Source organism: Oncorhynchus mykiss, chromosome 15, assembly GCF_057628025.1.
Source record: "Oncorhynchus mykiss isolate SJ-2025 chromosome 15, ASM5762802v1, whole genome shotgun sequence".
Classification (NCBI taxonomy): domain Eukaryota; kingdom Metazoa; phylum Chordata; class Actinopteri; order Salmoniformes; family Salmonidae; genus Oncorhynchus; species Oncorhynchus mykiss.
This window is the reverse complement of record NC_143036.1, coordinates 67839175-67855735: the sequence shown is the minus strand read 5'-3', so window position 1 is coordinate 67855735 and position 16561 is coordinate 67839175. Positions and strand designations below refer to the sequence as shown.

The 16561-nt window shown below is 45.2% G+C and overlaps 1 protein-coding gene across 2 annotated transcripts in view; it reads left to right on the top strand.

Moving 5' to 3' along the window:
* Positions 1 to 9255: 9255 nt before the first annotated feature.
* LOC110490780 (staphylococcal nuclease domain-containing protein 1) overlaps positions 9256 to 16561 on the top strand; it is a 374611-nt gene continuing 367305 nt past the window's right edge. The window contains exons 1-2 of one of the 2 annotated variants that reach the window (XM_036944950.2): positions 9256 to 9611; positions 14436 to 14585. In XM_036944950.2, coding sequence (XP_036800845.1) covers positions 9399 to 9611; positions 14436 to 14585 — 363 coding nt within the window. In that variant the 5' untranslated portion in view covers positions 9256 to 9398. The remainder of the gene's footprint in view (positions 9612 to 14435; positions 14586 to 16561) is intronic. The other variant, XM_090200893.1, reaches the window with a different exon arrangement.

Genomic DNA, 16561 nt, shown 5'->3' with positions numbered 1-16561 from the left:
AATCTAGGAAGAAACCTAGAGAGGAACCAGGCTATGTGGGGTGGCCAGTCCTCTTCTGGCTGTGCCGGGTGGAGATTATAACAGAACATGGCCAAGATGTTCAAATGTTCATAAATGACCAGCATGGTCGAATAATAATAAGGCAGAACAGTTGAAACTGGAGCAGCAGCACGGCCAGGTGGACTGGGGACAGCAAGGAGTCATCATGTCAGGTAGTCCTGAGGCATGGTCCTAGGGCTCAGGTCCTCCGAGAGAGAGAAAGAGAGAAAGAGAGAATTAGAGAGAGCACACTTCAATTCACACAGGACACCGAATAGGACAGGAGAAGTACTCCAGATATAACAAACTGACACTAGCCCCCCGACACATAAACTACTGCAGCATAAATACTGGAGGCTGAGACAGGAGGGGTCAGGAGACACTGTGGCCCCATCCGAGGACACCCCCGGACAGGGCCAAACAGGAAGGATATAACCCCACCCACTTTGCCAAAGCACAGCCCCCACACCACTAGAGGGATATCTTCAACCACCAACTTACTATCCTGAGACAAGGCTGAGTATAGCCCACAAAGATCTCCGCCACGGCACAACCCAAGGGGGGGGGGCGCCAACCCAGACAGGATGACCACATCAGTGAATCAACCCACTCAGGTGACGCACCCCCTCCAGGGACGGTATGAGAGAGCCCCAGTAAGCCAATGACTCAGCCCCTGTAATAGGGTTAGAGGCAGAGAATCCCACTGGAAAGAGGGGAACCGGCCAGGCAGAGACACCAAGGGCGGTTCATTGCTCCAGAGCCTTTCCGTTCACCTTCCCACTCCTGGGCCAGACTACACTCAATCATATGACCCACTGAAGAGATTAGTCTTCAGTAAGGACTTAAAGGTTGAGACTGAGTTTGCGTCTCTGACATGGGTAGGCAGATCGTTCCAGAAAAATGGAGCTCTATAGGAGAAAGCCCTGCCTCCAGCTGTTTGCTTAGAAATTCTAGGGACAATTAGGAGGCCTGCGTCTTGTGACCGTAGCGTACGTGTAGGTATGTACGGCAGGACCAAATCAGAGAGATAGGTAGGAGCAAGCCCATGTAATGCTTTGTAGGTTAGCAGTAAAACCTTGAAATCAGCCCTTGCTTTGACAGGAAGCCAGTGTAGGGAGGCTAGCACTGGAGTAATATGATCACATTTTTTGGTTCTAGTCAGGATTCTAGCAGCCGTATTTAGCACTAACTGAAGTTTATTTAGTGCTTTATCCGGGTAGCCGGAAAGTAGAGCATTGCAGTAGTCTAACCTAGAAGTGACAAAAGCATGGATTAATTTTTCTGCATAATTTTTGGACAGAAAGTTTCGGATTTTTGCAATGTTACGTAGATGGAAAAAAGCGGTCCTTGAAATGGTCTTGATATGTTCTTCAAAAGAGAGATCAGGGTCCAGAGTAACGCCGAGGTCCTTCACAGTTTTATTTGAGACGACTGTACAACCATTAAGATTAATTGTCAGATTCAACAGAAGATCTCTTTGTTTCTTGGGACCTAGAACAAGCATCTCTGTTTTGTCCGAGTTTAAAAGTAGAAAGTTTGCAGCCATCCACTTCCTTATGTCTGAAACACATGCTTCTAGCGAGGGCAATTTTGGGGCTTCACCATGTTTCATTGAAATGTACAGCTGTGTGTCATCCGCATAGCAGTGAAAGTTAACATTATGTTTTCGAATGACATCCCCAAGAGGTAAAACATATAGTGAAAACAATAGTGGTCCTAAAACGGAACCTTGAGGAACACCGAAATTTACAGTTGATTTGTCAGAGGACAAACCATTCACAGAGACAAACTGATATCTTTCCGATTTTGTGAAGAACTGCGCTCCGTGAAATTATTCCACCGCCGTAGCAATGAGAGGTAGTGGGTAGCTAAACCCCACTGTGATGGCATTTAGACCTCTATAATCAATACACGGATGCAAATCTCCCTCCTTTTTTTTCACAAAAAAGAAACTCAAGGAGACGGGTGAGATGGAGGACCGAATGTACCCCTGTCCCAGAGACTCCGTGACATATGTTTCCATAGCCAACGTCTCCTCTTGGGACAATGGGTACACGTGACTCTTGGGAAGCGCAGCGTTTACCTGGAGATCTATCGCACAATCCCTTCCCGGTCGATGAGGTGGTCATTTAGTCGCTTTCTTTTTACTGAAAGCAATTGCCAAATCGGCATACTCGGGGGGAATGCACACCGTGGGACCCTGGTCTGGACCCTCCACCGACGTGGCACCGATGGAAACTCCCAGACACCTTCCAGAACACTCCTCTGACCACCCCTGGAGAACCCCGTCTCCATGAAATTTTAGGATTGTGCCGGGCCATCCAGGGAATCCCTAGCACCACTGGAAACGCAGGCAAATCAATAATATAGAGACTGATACGCTCCCTATGATTCCCCTGCGTTACCATGTCCAGTGGAACCGTGGTCTCCCTGACCACACCTGACCCTAATGGCCGGCTATCTAGGGAGTGCACGGGAAAGGGAGAATCTATCGGCACAAGCAGAACACCTAACTTAAGAGCGAGTCCGCAATCCATAAAGTTCCCAGCTGCGCTTGAATCGACTAGGGGTGGGGTGGCATTTCTTTGGGGGGCCGCACAGCCCTCCATGTGCTCGCCAGAGGTAGCCTGACTGCCATTAGGTACCGAGATGAGATCCTCAGACCCCCTGTGAGACCATATGCTGGTGTGGTTGGCCCTGGGTTCATCCTAATGCAAGACAATGCTAGACCTCATGTGGCTGGAGTGTGTCAGCAGTTAAAACAAGTCAAAATGAGGCTCAGTAGTGTGTGTGGCCTCCACGTGCCTGTATGACCTCCCTACAACGCCTGGGCATGCTCCTGATGAGGTGGTGCATGGTCTCCTGAGGGATCTCCTCCCAGACCTGGACTAAAGCATCCGCCAACTCCTGGACAGTCTGTGGTGCAACGTGGCTTTGGTGGATGGAACGAGACATGATGTCCCAGATGTGCTCAATTGGATTCAGGTCTGGGGAACGGGCGGGCCAGTCCATAGCATCAATGCCTTCCTCTTTTACATCAGCAGTTGTTGGGGCGGCAGGTTAGCCTAGTGGTTAGGGCATTGGACTAGTAACCGGAAGGTTGCAAGTTCAAATCCCCGAGCTGACACGGTACAAATCTGTTGTTCTGCAGGCACTGTTCCTAGGCAGTCATTGAAAATAAGAATTTGTTCTTAACTGATTTACCTAGTTAAATAAAAAATATGTTTATACAGAAACCAAGCTTAAAACCCCAGAGAGCAAGCAATCGGATGTATTGTTTTGTACATTCCCGCGGAGTACCAGGACCTCCGGGAGGTGTTCAGCAAGTCCCGGGCCACTTCCCTTCTGCCGCACCACCCCTATGAATGCGGGATTGACCTTCTCCCTAGCACCTCGCTGTCGGGACCTGAAACCAAGGCTATGGAGGACTACATTGGGGACTCCCTAGCTACTGGATTTATCCATCCCTCTTCCTCTTCCGCTGGTGCAGGATTCTCCTTCGTGGAGAAGAAGGACAAGACCCTGCGCGCGTGCATTGACTACCGGGGACTCAATGACACCACTGTTAAGAACTGTTATCCGCTACCACTCATTTCCTAGTCCTTTGAGCCGCTCCAGGTGGCCACTGTATTCTCCAAGCTGGATCTACGTAACGCCTACCACCTGATGCGGATTTGGGGGGGGACAATGGAAGACCGCCTTCAACGTGGCCACTATGGATATCTGGTCATGCCCTTTGGTCTCACCAACGCCCCTGCCATGTTCCAGACTCGGGTGTCTGACATTCTCCGCGACATGCCGAACCGGTTTGTCTTCATCTACATTGATGACATCCTTGCCTTCTCCCGCTCCCCCCAAGAGCACGTGCTCCATGTCCGGCAGGTTCACCAGCGCCTTCTGGAGAAACAGTTGTTTGTTAAGGCGGAAGAATATGAGTTCTATCACTCCACTATTCCCTTTCTGGGCTACGTTATTTCTGATGGGAGGGTCAAGATGGATCCTGAGAAGGTGAAAGTGGTGGTGGATTGGCCTCAGCCTACGTCCAGGGTGCAGCTGCAACGCTTCCTGGGTTTCACCAACTTTTATCGCTGCTTTATACAGGTTTACAGCACCCTGGTCTCCCCCATCTGCCCTCACCTCTACCAAGGTTCTGTTCACTTGGTCCACGGCCGCAGACCGGTCGTTCCGGGACCTTAAACATTGCTTCACCCTGGCTCCGATCCTGGTTCATTCGTAACTGGCTGGAAGGTGCAAAACATCTGTTCATTGTGTGGACCAACCACAAAAACCTGGAGTAACTCCACACCTCCAAGTGGCTCAACTCCAGGCAGGCGAGATGGGACCTGCTGTTTACCCGGTTCAACTTTTCCCTCTCCTACCGGCCGGGGTCCAAGAACGTCAAGCCGGATGCCCTGTCTTGCTGCTATAACCCCACTGCTACCACCCCAGAGCCCGAGACCATCCTTCCCACCTCGTACCTGGCGACGGCACTCAGCTGGGGTATCGGGAAACAGGTCCGGGAGGCGCAGCGGTCCCAGCTGAACCCTGGGGAGGGCCCAGCTAACCAAATGTTCGAGCCTGACACTGTCCGCTCCGCAGTCCTGGAGTGCGCCCATCTCCTCCAGGTACCTGGAGAAAAGCCCAGTCAGTCCTCCTCAAGACCACCACCAGGTATCGATGACAAGCGGATCGCCATCGGACCCTGGCTCCCCAGTATCTTCTCAGGCAGAAGGTATGGCTATCCACCCGGGTTCTGCCCCTCCGAGTGCAATAATGCAAACTCTCCCCCCTGTTTATCGGCCTGTTCACCATCTCCAAGATCATTAGCTCCTCTGCTGTTCGTCTTCTGTTGCTCGGTACCCTTCGTATACATCCCACCTTTCATGTGTCCAAAGTCAAATTCATGTATCACAGCCCTTTGTCTCCCGTTTCCAGGCCCATCCCTCTTCCCCGTCTCATCGACCGCCAACCAGCTTACACGGTGAGGCGTCTCCTGAAGTTTCGACCTCGGGGCAGGGCGTTCCAGTACCTGGTTGACTGGGAGTGTTATGGCCCAGAGGAGATGTGCTGGGTCCCCACCAGGGACATCCTGGACACAGGCCTCATTGCAGATTTTCAGCGTCGACACCCTGGTCAACCCGGGATGCACCCAGGTAGGACTCCAGGTGGCACCCCTAGAGGGGAGGGGGGAGGGGGGGTTACTGTCACACCCTGATCTGTTTCACCTGTCTTTGTGATCATCTCCAGGTGTTGCCCATCTTCCCCATGATCCCCTGTGTATTTATACCTGTGTTCTCTGTTTGTCTGTTGCCAGTTGGTCTTGTTTCTTCAAGTCAACCAGTGTTTGTCTCAGCTCCTGCTTTTTCCAGTTTCTCTCTTCTTGCCCGACAGGTTTTTACCCTTGCCTGTCCTCTGAGCCCGCCTGCCTAACCCTGCCGACCGACCTGTACCTTTGCCCCCCTCTGGATTACAGACCTCTACCTTACCCTGACCCTTCCTGCCGCACGGTATTATTGCCCCACCTCTGGTTTACTGACCCCTACCTGCCTTGACCTGTCTTGCCTGTCCCTGTTGGAACATTAAACAATTGTTTATTCGACGTCGTCTGCATCTGGGTCGTATCTCCATACCTGGTAGAAAATTACGACATCTATCTCGCTTCTCCTTCATTTTGGAATAAATTAATTGATTCAAATCTGTTCAACTATTGTCTGTCTCTCTCTTTGAGTCAACTGCCCACCACATGTTATGCACTGCAGTGCTAGCTAGCTGTAGTATATGCTTTCAGTATTAAATTCATTATCTGATCCTTTGATTGGGTGGACAAAATGTTAGTTCATGCTGCAGAAGCTCTGATAGGTTGGAGGACGACCTCTGGAAGTTGTCATAATTACTGTGTAAGACTATGGAAGTGGTTTGAGAACCATGAGCCTCCTAGGTTTTGTATTGAATTGTACCCAGAGATGTATTGAATTGTACCTAGAGCAGGAAGGAAGCTAGCTCTCCTCCATGGTGCTACCCTACAGAGGGCTGTTGAGGCTACTCTAGACCTTCATTGCAAAACAGTGTGTTTTAATCAATTATTTGGTGATGTGAATATATTTATTATAGTTTTATCTAAAAAGCATAACATTTTAAATGTTTTACAACTATTATTGTTATGAAATTCACTGAGGAGGATAGTCCTCCCCTTCCTCCTCTGAGCCTTCACTGATGGAAACCTAGCTATAGATATAAAATAATTTCATGGTTTGTATAAACATTATTTTAAATGGTCCAACATGTTTTTTTTCTGACCTGATTTCTTTCCACACATCACAAGACTTATTATTTAAACATAATAAACCCCCAATCCCTGCTTCCCCCAAAACACATGTGAATATTGGAATATATATTGTGCATTATACACTGCTCAAAAAAATAAAGGGAACACTAAAATAACACATCCTAGATCTGAATGAATGAAATATTGTTATTAAATACTTTTTTCTTTACATAGTTGAAAGTGCTGACAACAAAATCACACAAAAATTATCAATGGAAATCAAATTTATCAACCCATGGAGGTCTGGCTTTGGAGTCACACTCAAAATTAAAGTGGAAAACCACACTACAGGCTGATCCAACTTTGATGTAATGTCCTTAAAACAAGTCAAAATTAGGCTCAGTAGTGTGTGTGGCCTCCACGTGCCTGTATGACCTCCCTACAACGCCTGGGCATGCTCCTGATGAGGTGGCGGATGGTCTCCTGAGGAATCTCCTCCCAGACCTGGACTAAAGCATCCTGGACAGTCTGTGGTGCAACGTGGCATTGGTGGATGGGAGCGAGACATGATGTCCCAGATGTGCTCAATTGGATTCAGGTCTGGGGAACAGGCGGGCCAGTCCATAGCATCAATGCCTTCCTCTTGCAGGAACTGCTGACACACTCCAGCCACATGAGGTCTAGCATTGTCTTGCATTAGGAGGAACCCAGGGCCAACCGCACCAGCATATGGTCTCACAAGGGGTCTGAGGATCTCATCTCGGTACCTAATGGCAGTCAGGCTACCTCTGGCGAGCACATGGAGGGCTGTGCGGCCCCTCCCAAAGAAATGCCACCCCACACCATGACTGACCCACCGCCAAACCGGTCATGCTGGAGGATGTTTGCAGGCAGCAGAACGTTCTCCACGGCGTCTCCATACTCTGTCATGTCTGTCACGTGCTCAGTGTGAACCTGCTTTCATTTGTGAAGAGCACAGGGCGCCAGTGGCGAATTTGCCAATCTTGGTGTTCTCTGGCAAATGCCAAACGTCCTGCACGGTGTTGGGCAGTAAGCACAACCCCCACCTGTGGACGTCGGGCCCTCATACCACCCTCATGGAGTATGTTTCTGACCGTTTGAGCAGACACATGCACATTTGTGGCCTGCTGGAGGTCATTTTGCAGGGCTCTGGCAGTGCTCCTTCTGCTCCTCCTTGCACAAAGGCGGAGGTAGCGGTCCTGCTGCTGGGTTGTTGCCCTCCTACGGCCTCCTCCACATCTCCTGATGTACTGGCCTGTCTCCTGGTAGCGCCTCCATGGTCTGGGCACTACGCTGACAGACACAGCAAACCTTCTTGCCACAGCTCGCATTGATGCGCCATCCTGGATGAGCTGCACTAGCTGAGCCACTTGTGTGGGTTGTAGACTCCGTCTCATGCTACCACTAGAGTGAAAGCACCACCAGCATTCAAAAGTGACCAAAACATCAGCCAGGAAGCATAGGAACTGAGAAGTGGTCTGTGGTCACCACCTGCAGAACCACTCCTTTATTGGGGGTGTCTTGCTAATTGCCTATAATTTCCATAATTTCTTCATAGTGAAGACATCACAACTATGAAATAAAACATATGGAATCATATAGTAACCAAAAAAGTTTTAAACAAATCAAAATGCATTTGAGATTCTTCAAAAAGCCACCCTTTGCCTTGATGACAGCTTTGCACACTCTTGGCATTTTCTCAACCAGTGTCACCTGGAATGCTTTTCCAACAGTCTTGAAGGAGTTCCCACATATGCTGAGCACTTGTTGGCTACTTTACCTTCACTCTGCGGTCCAACTCATCCCAAACCATCTCAATTTGGTCGAGGTCGGGGGATTGTGTAGGCCAGGTCATCTGATGCACTCCATCCCTTTCCTTCTTGGTGAAATAGCGCCTACACAGCCAGGAGGTGTGTTGGGTCAGGCTGGTCTATATTTCCTTGCGTCAAAATTAGCAAAAAATAGTCCTCTATCCACCGTTTTGGGAATTTTTGATGCGCCCTGACTGTTTAGTGATTATTAGCGAGCTGGACAGTCAAGAAACTGTATGAATGTAGATCCATTGTCTGTGCACAGTGTTTATTAGTGAGCTGGACATATAGCCGAAGGAAAGTAGGGGGTCTGAGGGGGCTGCAGCATCCTATGAAAAATTGGATTAAAAAAAAAATATGACAAAAAAAAAACTAGTGCACTGGGCCTTTACTAGTCCTGTATTAGGTGACCGATACCGCCAGCTGTTGTGCAGCCCCCCCCCCCCCCCCAAATGCCAGCAGTTATGGCTGGACATTCAAGAAATGTTGTGGATATAGGTCCATTATAATTTCTACAGTTTCAATTTGGTTTCAGTAATTTTAAAGTATATTCAGTTCGTTTCTCCCCCCCACAAAAAAATATGTTAAAAAATACATGATAAAAAAATAATTGCTTTGCGGGCAAAAATGTTGTATGTTTGACACTCCTGGTCTACGATTACATGGGATGGGAAGTATGCCAAGATAGATTTAGGTACAGTCATTTTTTCCTTACAGTAAATAATTCCCCCCGTTGAATTAGCATACAATGGAACAAAGACACATAGCCTCTCTCTGTAGATTAATACATTCAGATTTGTTGAGCAGCTTTGGTTTATACAAGGTCACATTTGTATTTATTTTATTTCACCTTTATTTAACCAGGTAGGCAAGTTGAGAACAAGTTCTCATATTCAACTGCGACCTGGTCAAGATAAAGCAAAGTAGTTCGACACGTATAACACAGAGTTACACATGGAGTAAAACAAATATACAGTCAATAATACAGTAGAAAAATAAGTCTATATACAATTTAAATAAGTAAATCATTAGATTTGCATTGGGTGAATAGACCACATAACATTGTACTATTTTTGCATGTCTCGAGCTCGAGGCATCCACGATAACGTTATGAACGGTACCAGGGTAATACTATGCTGACGTGTATAACCTCCACATGCACCGGAAGATCTTATTTCACTCTGATTACGCGTCCAAGGAATAGCCCCATCTGCCCCATTCATTTCTAATCCTGTACCCGGAAAAGTAACTCTTTGACGTGTATGCATGGTACCGTGTGTTTCCGGTATAGCGTGTGTTCACAGTTATCCAGCCTTTTCCTCTTGGGTTTCAATAGAACAGTCACTTTGGATTCCCGGCTCCTTACCTGTTTCCCCCTAAACGGCGTATCTAACTTTGTGGACATGGCATCATCAGTTTCGGCACAGGCGAATCCTGCTCCGGTTGCGGCGCTCCAGAGAGGAATAGTCAAGATGGTAGGAACATATGGATGAAGAGTGTGGGACTAGGGATGATGCTAACAGCTTGTTAGCTTTCGATTAACGAACTAGCTACGATAGCCAACTTGTGGGGGATTCAACTTCTCATTGTCGTGGGATTTTACTTGTTAGAAAAGTACTATTCAATGTCGTGTTCAATGACACTTGTGGCTAGCTAACACCGTTAGCTAACTAGCACCACAAATTGACTCAATGTTGCAGTTTAGGATTAGCAACGTACATTGAGGAGTTGACAGGGTTTGTGTAAAAGGTGCTAACTAACGGTACTGTAGTAAACATTGCATTGCGAAATGAAACTATTCTTGAGACAAACAAGCAGAGAGTTGGTTGTCCTACAGAAGTGCTTGAATGAGGTGTTTAGGAAAATACCTTGACGTTAGTTCAAACACTCGCAAAAGAGGTTTCTATCTGGAGCCAGTTTAAGTTGCAACAATAACTTTTTTTGCACATTAATTGTTGGCAGATGTTAAATCATGACTCCCGTCCTAGCAAAATTGCTTGGTTGACCTCGGCTATGGGGTTCATGTAGCTAGGTTACTGTAGCCAGATAAACCTGCACTAGCTTAGCTAGCTAGGAGTGTTCAAAGTTCGTGTCTTGGTGAGCGCGTGCAGCTGTATCGTGGCTAAACTCTGATTTATGGTTCTGGAACGGAGCTAGCTGGCATTATTTGATTCCAATCTCCACACACAACATCCAAATGGTTAGCTAGCTATCATAGCTAGCTAGCTTTCACGTTAGAGTATGTCCGTCAACTCGAACAATTGACACTATCAAAATAATATTTTAGTTTGAGACGAATTAGATAAGCTACCTATTTCCAAAAAGTGTGGCAAAAATATCAAACGGGTGAAACATTTTGCCTTCAGTGTAGTTTGGTCAGCAAGTCCTGCTGCTCAGAAGAGACCACGAGAAACTGACACGTATTCCTTGCCCCCCTTAAACTCCCTCGGTAGTGGAAGCAAGCAGCAGCAGTTGTAGTATCTATAGCTACAGTGGTCCAAAGTAACCCCAAATGATTTAGCATGCAGTCTCATTCTACATCTAAGCGATTTCTAGGGGCTAGTATTCGGCTTGCTAAACCATTTTGGGATACTTTGGGCCTTGCATTTAATCACATTCCCGATTCTTGGCAATTACTCCTTTTACTTCCTCTCTCGGTGGGCCTGTCTATACCGTTTCCAGTTTGTATTCGAGGTGATACATGTTCTGTGTGCCTGTGTCATTTCCTAAAAAGCATTTTCAGTGATCAGATTCAGGCCACAGTTTATCTAATCTAGTGTGATATGTATAGGCTAGCTACATCAGATATGGCTACAAGCTATCATACAACACAATTCAGAGCTGTAGGATTCTTCTCCCACCCACTGTAGTTACTGACTGAAAGGCCTGTTTTTTTGAGTATACAGTAATTATAGACTGCCTGCCACTGCCTACATGTCCCCCATAGACTTATGTTTCCTCTGGAGAGGGTAAACAAGCGAGTGGTCACCTTGGGAATAAGGGAAGTGTGTGGTATGAGACAGTTACAGCAAGGGATAGATTGACATTTACAGGATGGTTGGTTACCTGGAGGAAAATGGGGAAGGGTCATGCTTTTTCAATGTCAGTCAAGTGGAGGGTTTAGTAATAAATATATATATTTTTACAAACGTGTAACCTAGGGGAGGGTCATGTAATTGATGAAATATCAATAGTTCTCGGTGTTGTAGTATTAGTTGCTTATTAGGCTATATATGGATGTGTGCCCTGTGTCACCCCTCATCTCTGATTTTCTCCACAATGCACCATCTTGTGTGCAGACTAGCCTATAGATTAGGTTCTGCTCAGTTTGAGTGTGAAGATGAGGACCGGAGGTCAACTTTGATAGCTTGCCACTACTATAATTGATTTGGTTAATAACAATCTGTTTCTGGCCATTTATGTATTTGTTAGTTATTGACCTCACAATAAGACAGATTCAAGTAACTTTTGTTGTGGTGCTAAAACTTGAAGTTGCAGCTGCGGAAATGGACAGCTCATGGTGCTGAAAGTGGACAAATTGGACTAGGCATAATTCATTTTAACCGTCTTCATTTTAATGAGACTTTACTAACAACGAGGGCTTTGTATTGTAGCCTATTTCTTCCTATTTAAGAAATAAGAGGTACCTGTTTGACAGATTTAATTAGGCAATTGCTCCACCCCCCCATGCACCCTTTAAATAACCTACCTCCGTGTCAGTAAAGGGCTGTTAAGTTAAAATCTAGAATTGAGGTGGTATGAGAGGATATGCCATTGGCCTACCCTTAATTAAAGACAATGTGGAAAAAGTACAGTTCAAACAGGTGCCATTAATACAGGTAATGAGTGGAGGACAGAGCCTCTTAAAGAAGAAGTTACAGATCTAAGAGCCAGAAATCTTGCTTGTTTGTAGGTGACAAAATACTTATTTTCCACCATAATTTGCAAATAAATTCATACAAAATCCTACAATGTGATTTTTCTGGATTTGTTTTCTTCTCATTTTCTCTGTCATAGTTGAAGTGTACCTATGATGAAAATTACAGGCCTCATCTTTTTAAGTGGGAGAACTTGCACAATTGGTGGCTGACTAAATACTTTTTTGCCCCAGTGTATGGCTTACAGACTCAGTCCCACTAGTCTTGGTGTAACCTTTTGTCTCCTGTTCTTCACTCCTTTCCTTCAAGACCACAAACCTGAGCAGAACAGATATATTAGCCTATTTCCACTTATCCAACCCTTTCAAATGTGTGTCTGGGAGGAAAGGAGATGAGGAGGCAAGCCAAAGCCACTGTGTGGTTCGGAACACAGCCCTTGAAATAATAATAAATAATGCAAAATCAAAGTGTTGGAGAAGGAAGTAAAAGTGCAATATGTGCCATGTAAGAAAGCTAATGTTTAAGTTCCTTGCTCAGAACACGAGAACATATGAAAGCTGGTGGTTCCTTTTAACATGAGTCTTCAATATTCCCAGGTAAGAAGTTTTAGGTTGTAGTTATTATAGGACTATTTCTCTCTACCATTTGTATTTCATATACCTTTGGGTGTTCTTATAGGCACTTTAGTAATGCCAGTGTAACAGTATAGCTTCCGTACCTCTCCTCGCTCCTACCTGGGCTCGAACCAGGAACACAACGACAACAGCCACCCTCGAAGCAGCATTACCCATGCAGAGCAAGGGGAACAACTACTCCAAGTCTCAGAGCGAGTGACGTTTGAAACGCTATTAGTGCGCACCCGCTAACTAGCTAGCCATTTCACATCACATCGTTACACCAGCCTAATCTCAGGAGTTGATAGGCTGGAAGTCATAAACAGCAGCGCTGCTGGCAAAACGCACGAAAGTGCTGTTTGAATGAATGCTTATGAGCCTGCTGGTGCCTACCATCGCTCAGTCAGACTGCTCTATCAAATATTATATATTTGTCTTAATTATTGAATGTTATAAAGTCTAGTTCGCAACGAGCCAGGCGGCCCAAACTCTTGCATATACCCTGACTCTGCGTGCAATGAATGCAAGAGAACTGACAGAATTTCACCTGGTTAATATTGCCTGCTTACCTGGATTTCTTTTAGCTAAATATGCAGGTTTAAAAATATATACTTCTGTGTATTGATATTAAGAAAGGCATTGATGTTTATGGTTAGGTACACGTTGGAGCAACGACAGTCCTTTTTCACGAATGTGCACTGCATCGATTATATGCAACGCAGGACATGCTAGATAAACTAGTAATATCATCAACTATGTGATTATGATTAAGTTTAATGCTAGCTAGCAACTTAACTTGGCTTCTTACTGCATTCGCGTAACAGGCGGGCTCCTCATGAGGTAGGTGGTTAGAGTGTTTGACTAGTTAACTGTAAGGTTGCAAGATCAAATCCCCCGAGCCGACAAGGTAAAAATATGTCGTTCTGCCCCTGAGCAAGGCAGTTAACCCACCGTTCCTAGGCCATCATTGAAAATAAGAATGTGTTCTGAACTGACTTGCCTAGTTAAACAAAGATTAAATAAAGGTGAAAAAAAAAAAATGATATTGGCGTCCAAAAATACAGATTTCCGATTGTTATGAAACCTTTAATCGGCCCTAATTAATCGGCCATTCCGATTAATCGGCCGACCTCTATTCACTACTATCGCTGCCGTTACCACCGCTCACTACTATCGCTGCCTTTATTACCACTCACTGCTGACGTTATTACCATTACCACTATTACTTTACCATTACTGCTATTATTACTATTACCACCACTACTACTACTATTGCTATTACTACTGCTATTGTCACTACTTTTTCTATTACCACTACTGCTATTACTATTACTACTACTATTATCACTACTGCTACTCTTACTATTACCACTATTACTACTACTAATTTTGCTACTGCTATTATTACTATTCCCACTACTGCTATTACTATTCCTATTCCCACTACTGCTATTACTATCACTACTGCTATTACTGTCGCTACTGCTATTACTGTCACTACTGCTATTACTATTATCACTATTACTACAACTGCTACAACTAGACTATATACAGTCATTCTCTTTCATCACAACTGTTTTTTTTCTCCACCTCCATGGAATACTGTTGAGTTCTGAGAGAATTTGTGAAAATTATAAGCACTACCAAAACATTACTTCCATATCAGCCCATTAACAGTCTTCAATTAGCTTATAGACATTCTAATAATTGTGCCTGGTCTTACCTACCACTGCTACAATGCAAATTACCCTGGTCTTTCCCCTTATAGCCTAATGCTAATATTTACTGTGATGTTCCTCTCTTCCAGGTCTTGTCAGGATGTGCAATAATCGTGAGGGGCCAGCCACGGGGAGGCCCACCCCCGGAGCGTCAGATCAACCTGAGCAACATCCGTACCGGAGCGCTAGCTCGCCGCGCCCCCCAGAGCCAGCCCGACCAAAAGGACACCCCTGACGAGGTGAGTTGAAGCACTTCAACCAATCACTGACAGTGGGCTGGTCCATTCATGAAGAAGAGTGAGGGGGGTAGACGTTGTATTGAGATTCATAAGGGAAAAATGCATTTCAGGTGGCTGCATGGAGACTTTTATTTCACTATCGGGAGCAGCATAATTAGGTTGGAGTGTTGTCTAAGAAAAAGTGTTGGGTGCTCTTCGATCAGGTTCCACCTGCAGTGACAGTTATGTAATCGCTGATCTAGGATACTTGTTGTCTAGTAAAGCATATACAGTGCATTCAGAAAGTATTCAGACCCCCTCCCCTTTTCCACATTTTGTTACATTTTGTTCTAAAATGTATTAAATAAAAATAAATCCTCATCAATCTACACACAATACCCCATAATGACAAATAAAAAAACGTATTAAACTGAAATGCCTTATTACGTAAGAGTTCAGACCCTTTGCTCGAAATTAAGCTCCGGTGCATCCTGTTTAAATTGATCATCCTTGATGTTTCTACAACATGGTTGTAGTCCGCCTGTTGTTAATTAATTGGACATGATTTGGAAAGGCACACACACCTGTCTATATACAGTGCCTTGCGAAAGTATTCGGCCCCCTTGAACTTTGCGACCTTTTGCCACATTTCAGGCTTCAAACATAAAGATATAAAACTGTATTTTTTTGTGAAGAATCAACAAGTGGGACACAATCATGAAGTGGAACGACATTTATTGGATATTTCAAACTTTTTTAACAAATCAAAAACTGAAAAATTGGGCGTGCAAAGTTATTCAGCCCCTTTACTTTCAGTGCAGCAAACTCTCTCCAGAAGTTCAGTGAGGATCTCTGAATGATCCAATGTTGACCTAAATGACTAATGATGATGATAAATACAATCCACCTGTGTGTAATCAAGTCTCCGTATAAATGCACCTGCACTGTGATAGTCTCAGAGGTCCGTTAAAAGCGCAGAGAGCATCACGAAGAACAAGGAACACACCAGGCAGGTCCGAGATACTGTTGTGAAGAAGTTTAAAGCCGGATTTGGATATAAAAAGATTTCCCAAGCTTTAAACATCCCAAGGAGCACTGTGCAAGCGATAATATTGAAATGGAAGGAGTATCAGACCACTGCAAATCTACCAAGACCTGGCCGTCCCTCTAAACTTTCAGCTCATACAAGGAGAAGACTGATCAGAGATGCAGCCAAGAGGCCCATGATCACTCTGGATGAACTGCAGAGATCTACAGCTGAGGTGGGAGACTCTGTCCATAGGACAACAATCAGTTGTATATTGCACAAATCTGGCCTTTATGGAAGAGTGGCAAGAAAGCCATTTCTTAAAGATATCCATAAAAAGTGTTGTTTAAAGTTTGCCACAAGCCACCTGGGAGACACACCAAACATGTGGAAGAAGGTGCTCTGGTCAGATGAAACCAAAATTGAACTTTTTGGCAACAATGCAAAACGTTATGTTTGGCGTAAAAGCAACACAGCTGAACACACCATCCCCACTGTCAAACATGGTGGTGGCAGCATCATGGTTTGGGCCTGCTTTTCTTCAGCAGGGACAGGGAAGATGGTTAAAATTGATGGGAAGATGGATGGAGCCAAATACAGGACCATTCTGGAAGAAAACCTGATGGAGTCTGCAAAAGACCTGAGACTGGGACGGAGATTTGTCTTCCAACAAGACAATGATCCAAAACATAAAGCAAAATCTACAATGGAATGGTTCAAAAATAAACATATCCAGGTGTTAGAATGGCCAAGTCAAAGTCCAGACCTGAATCCAATCGAGAATCTGTGGAAAGAACTGAAAACTGCTGTTCACAAATGCTCTCCATCCAACCTCACTGAGCTCGAGCTGTTTTGCAAGGAGGAATGGGAAAAAATTTCAGTCTTTCGATGTGCAAAACTGATAGACATACCCCAAGCGACTTACAGCTGTAATAGCAGCAAAAGGTGGCGCTTAACTTAAGGGGGCTGA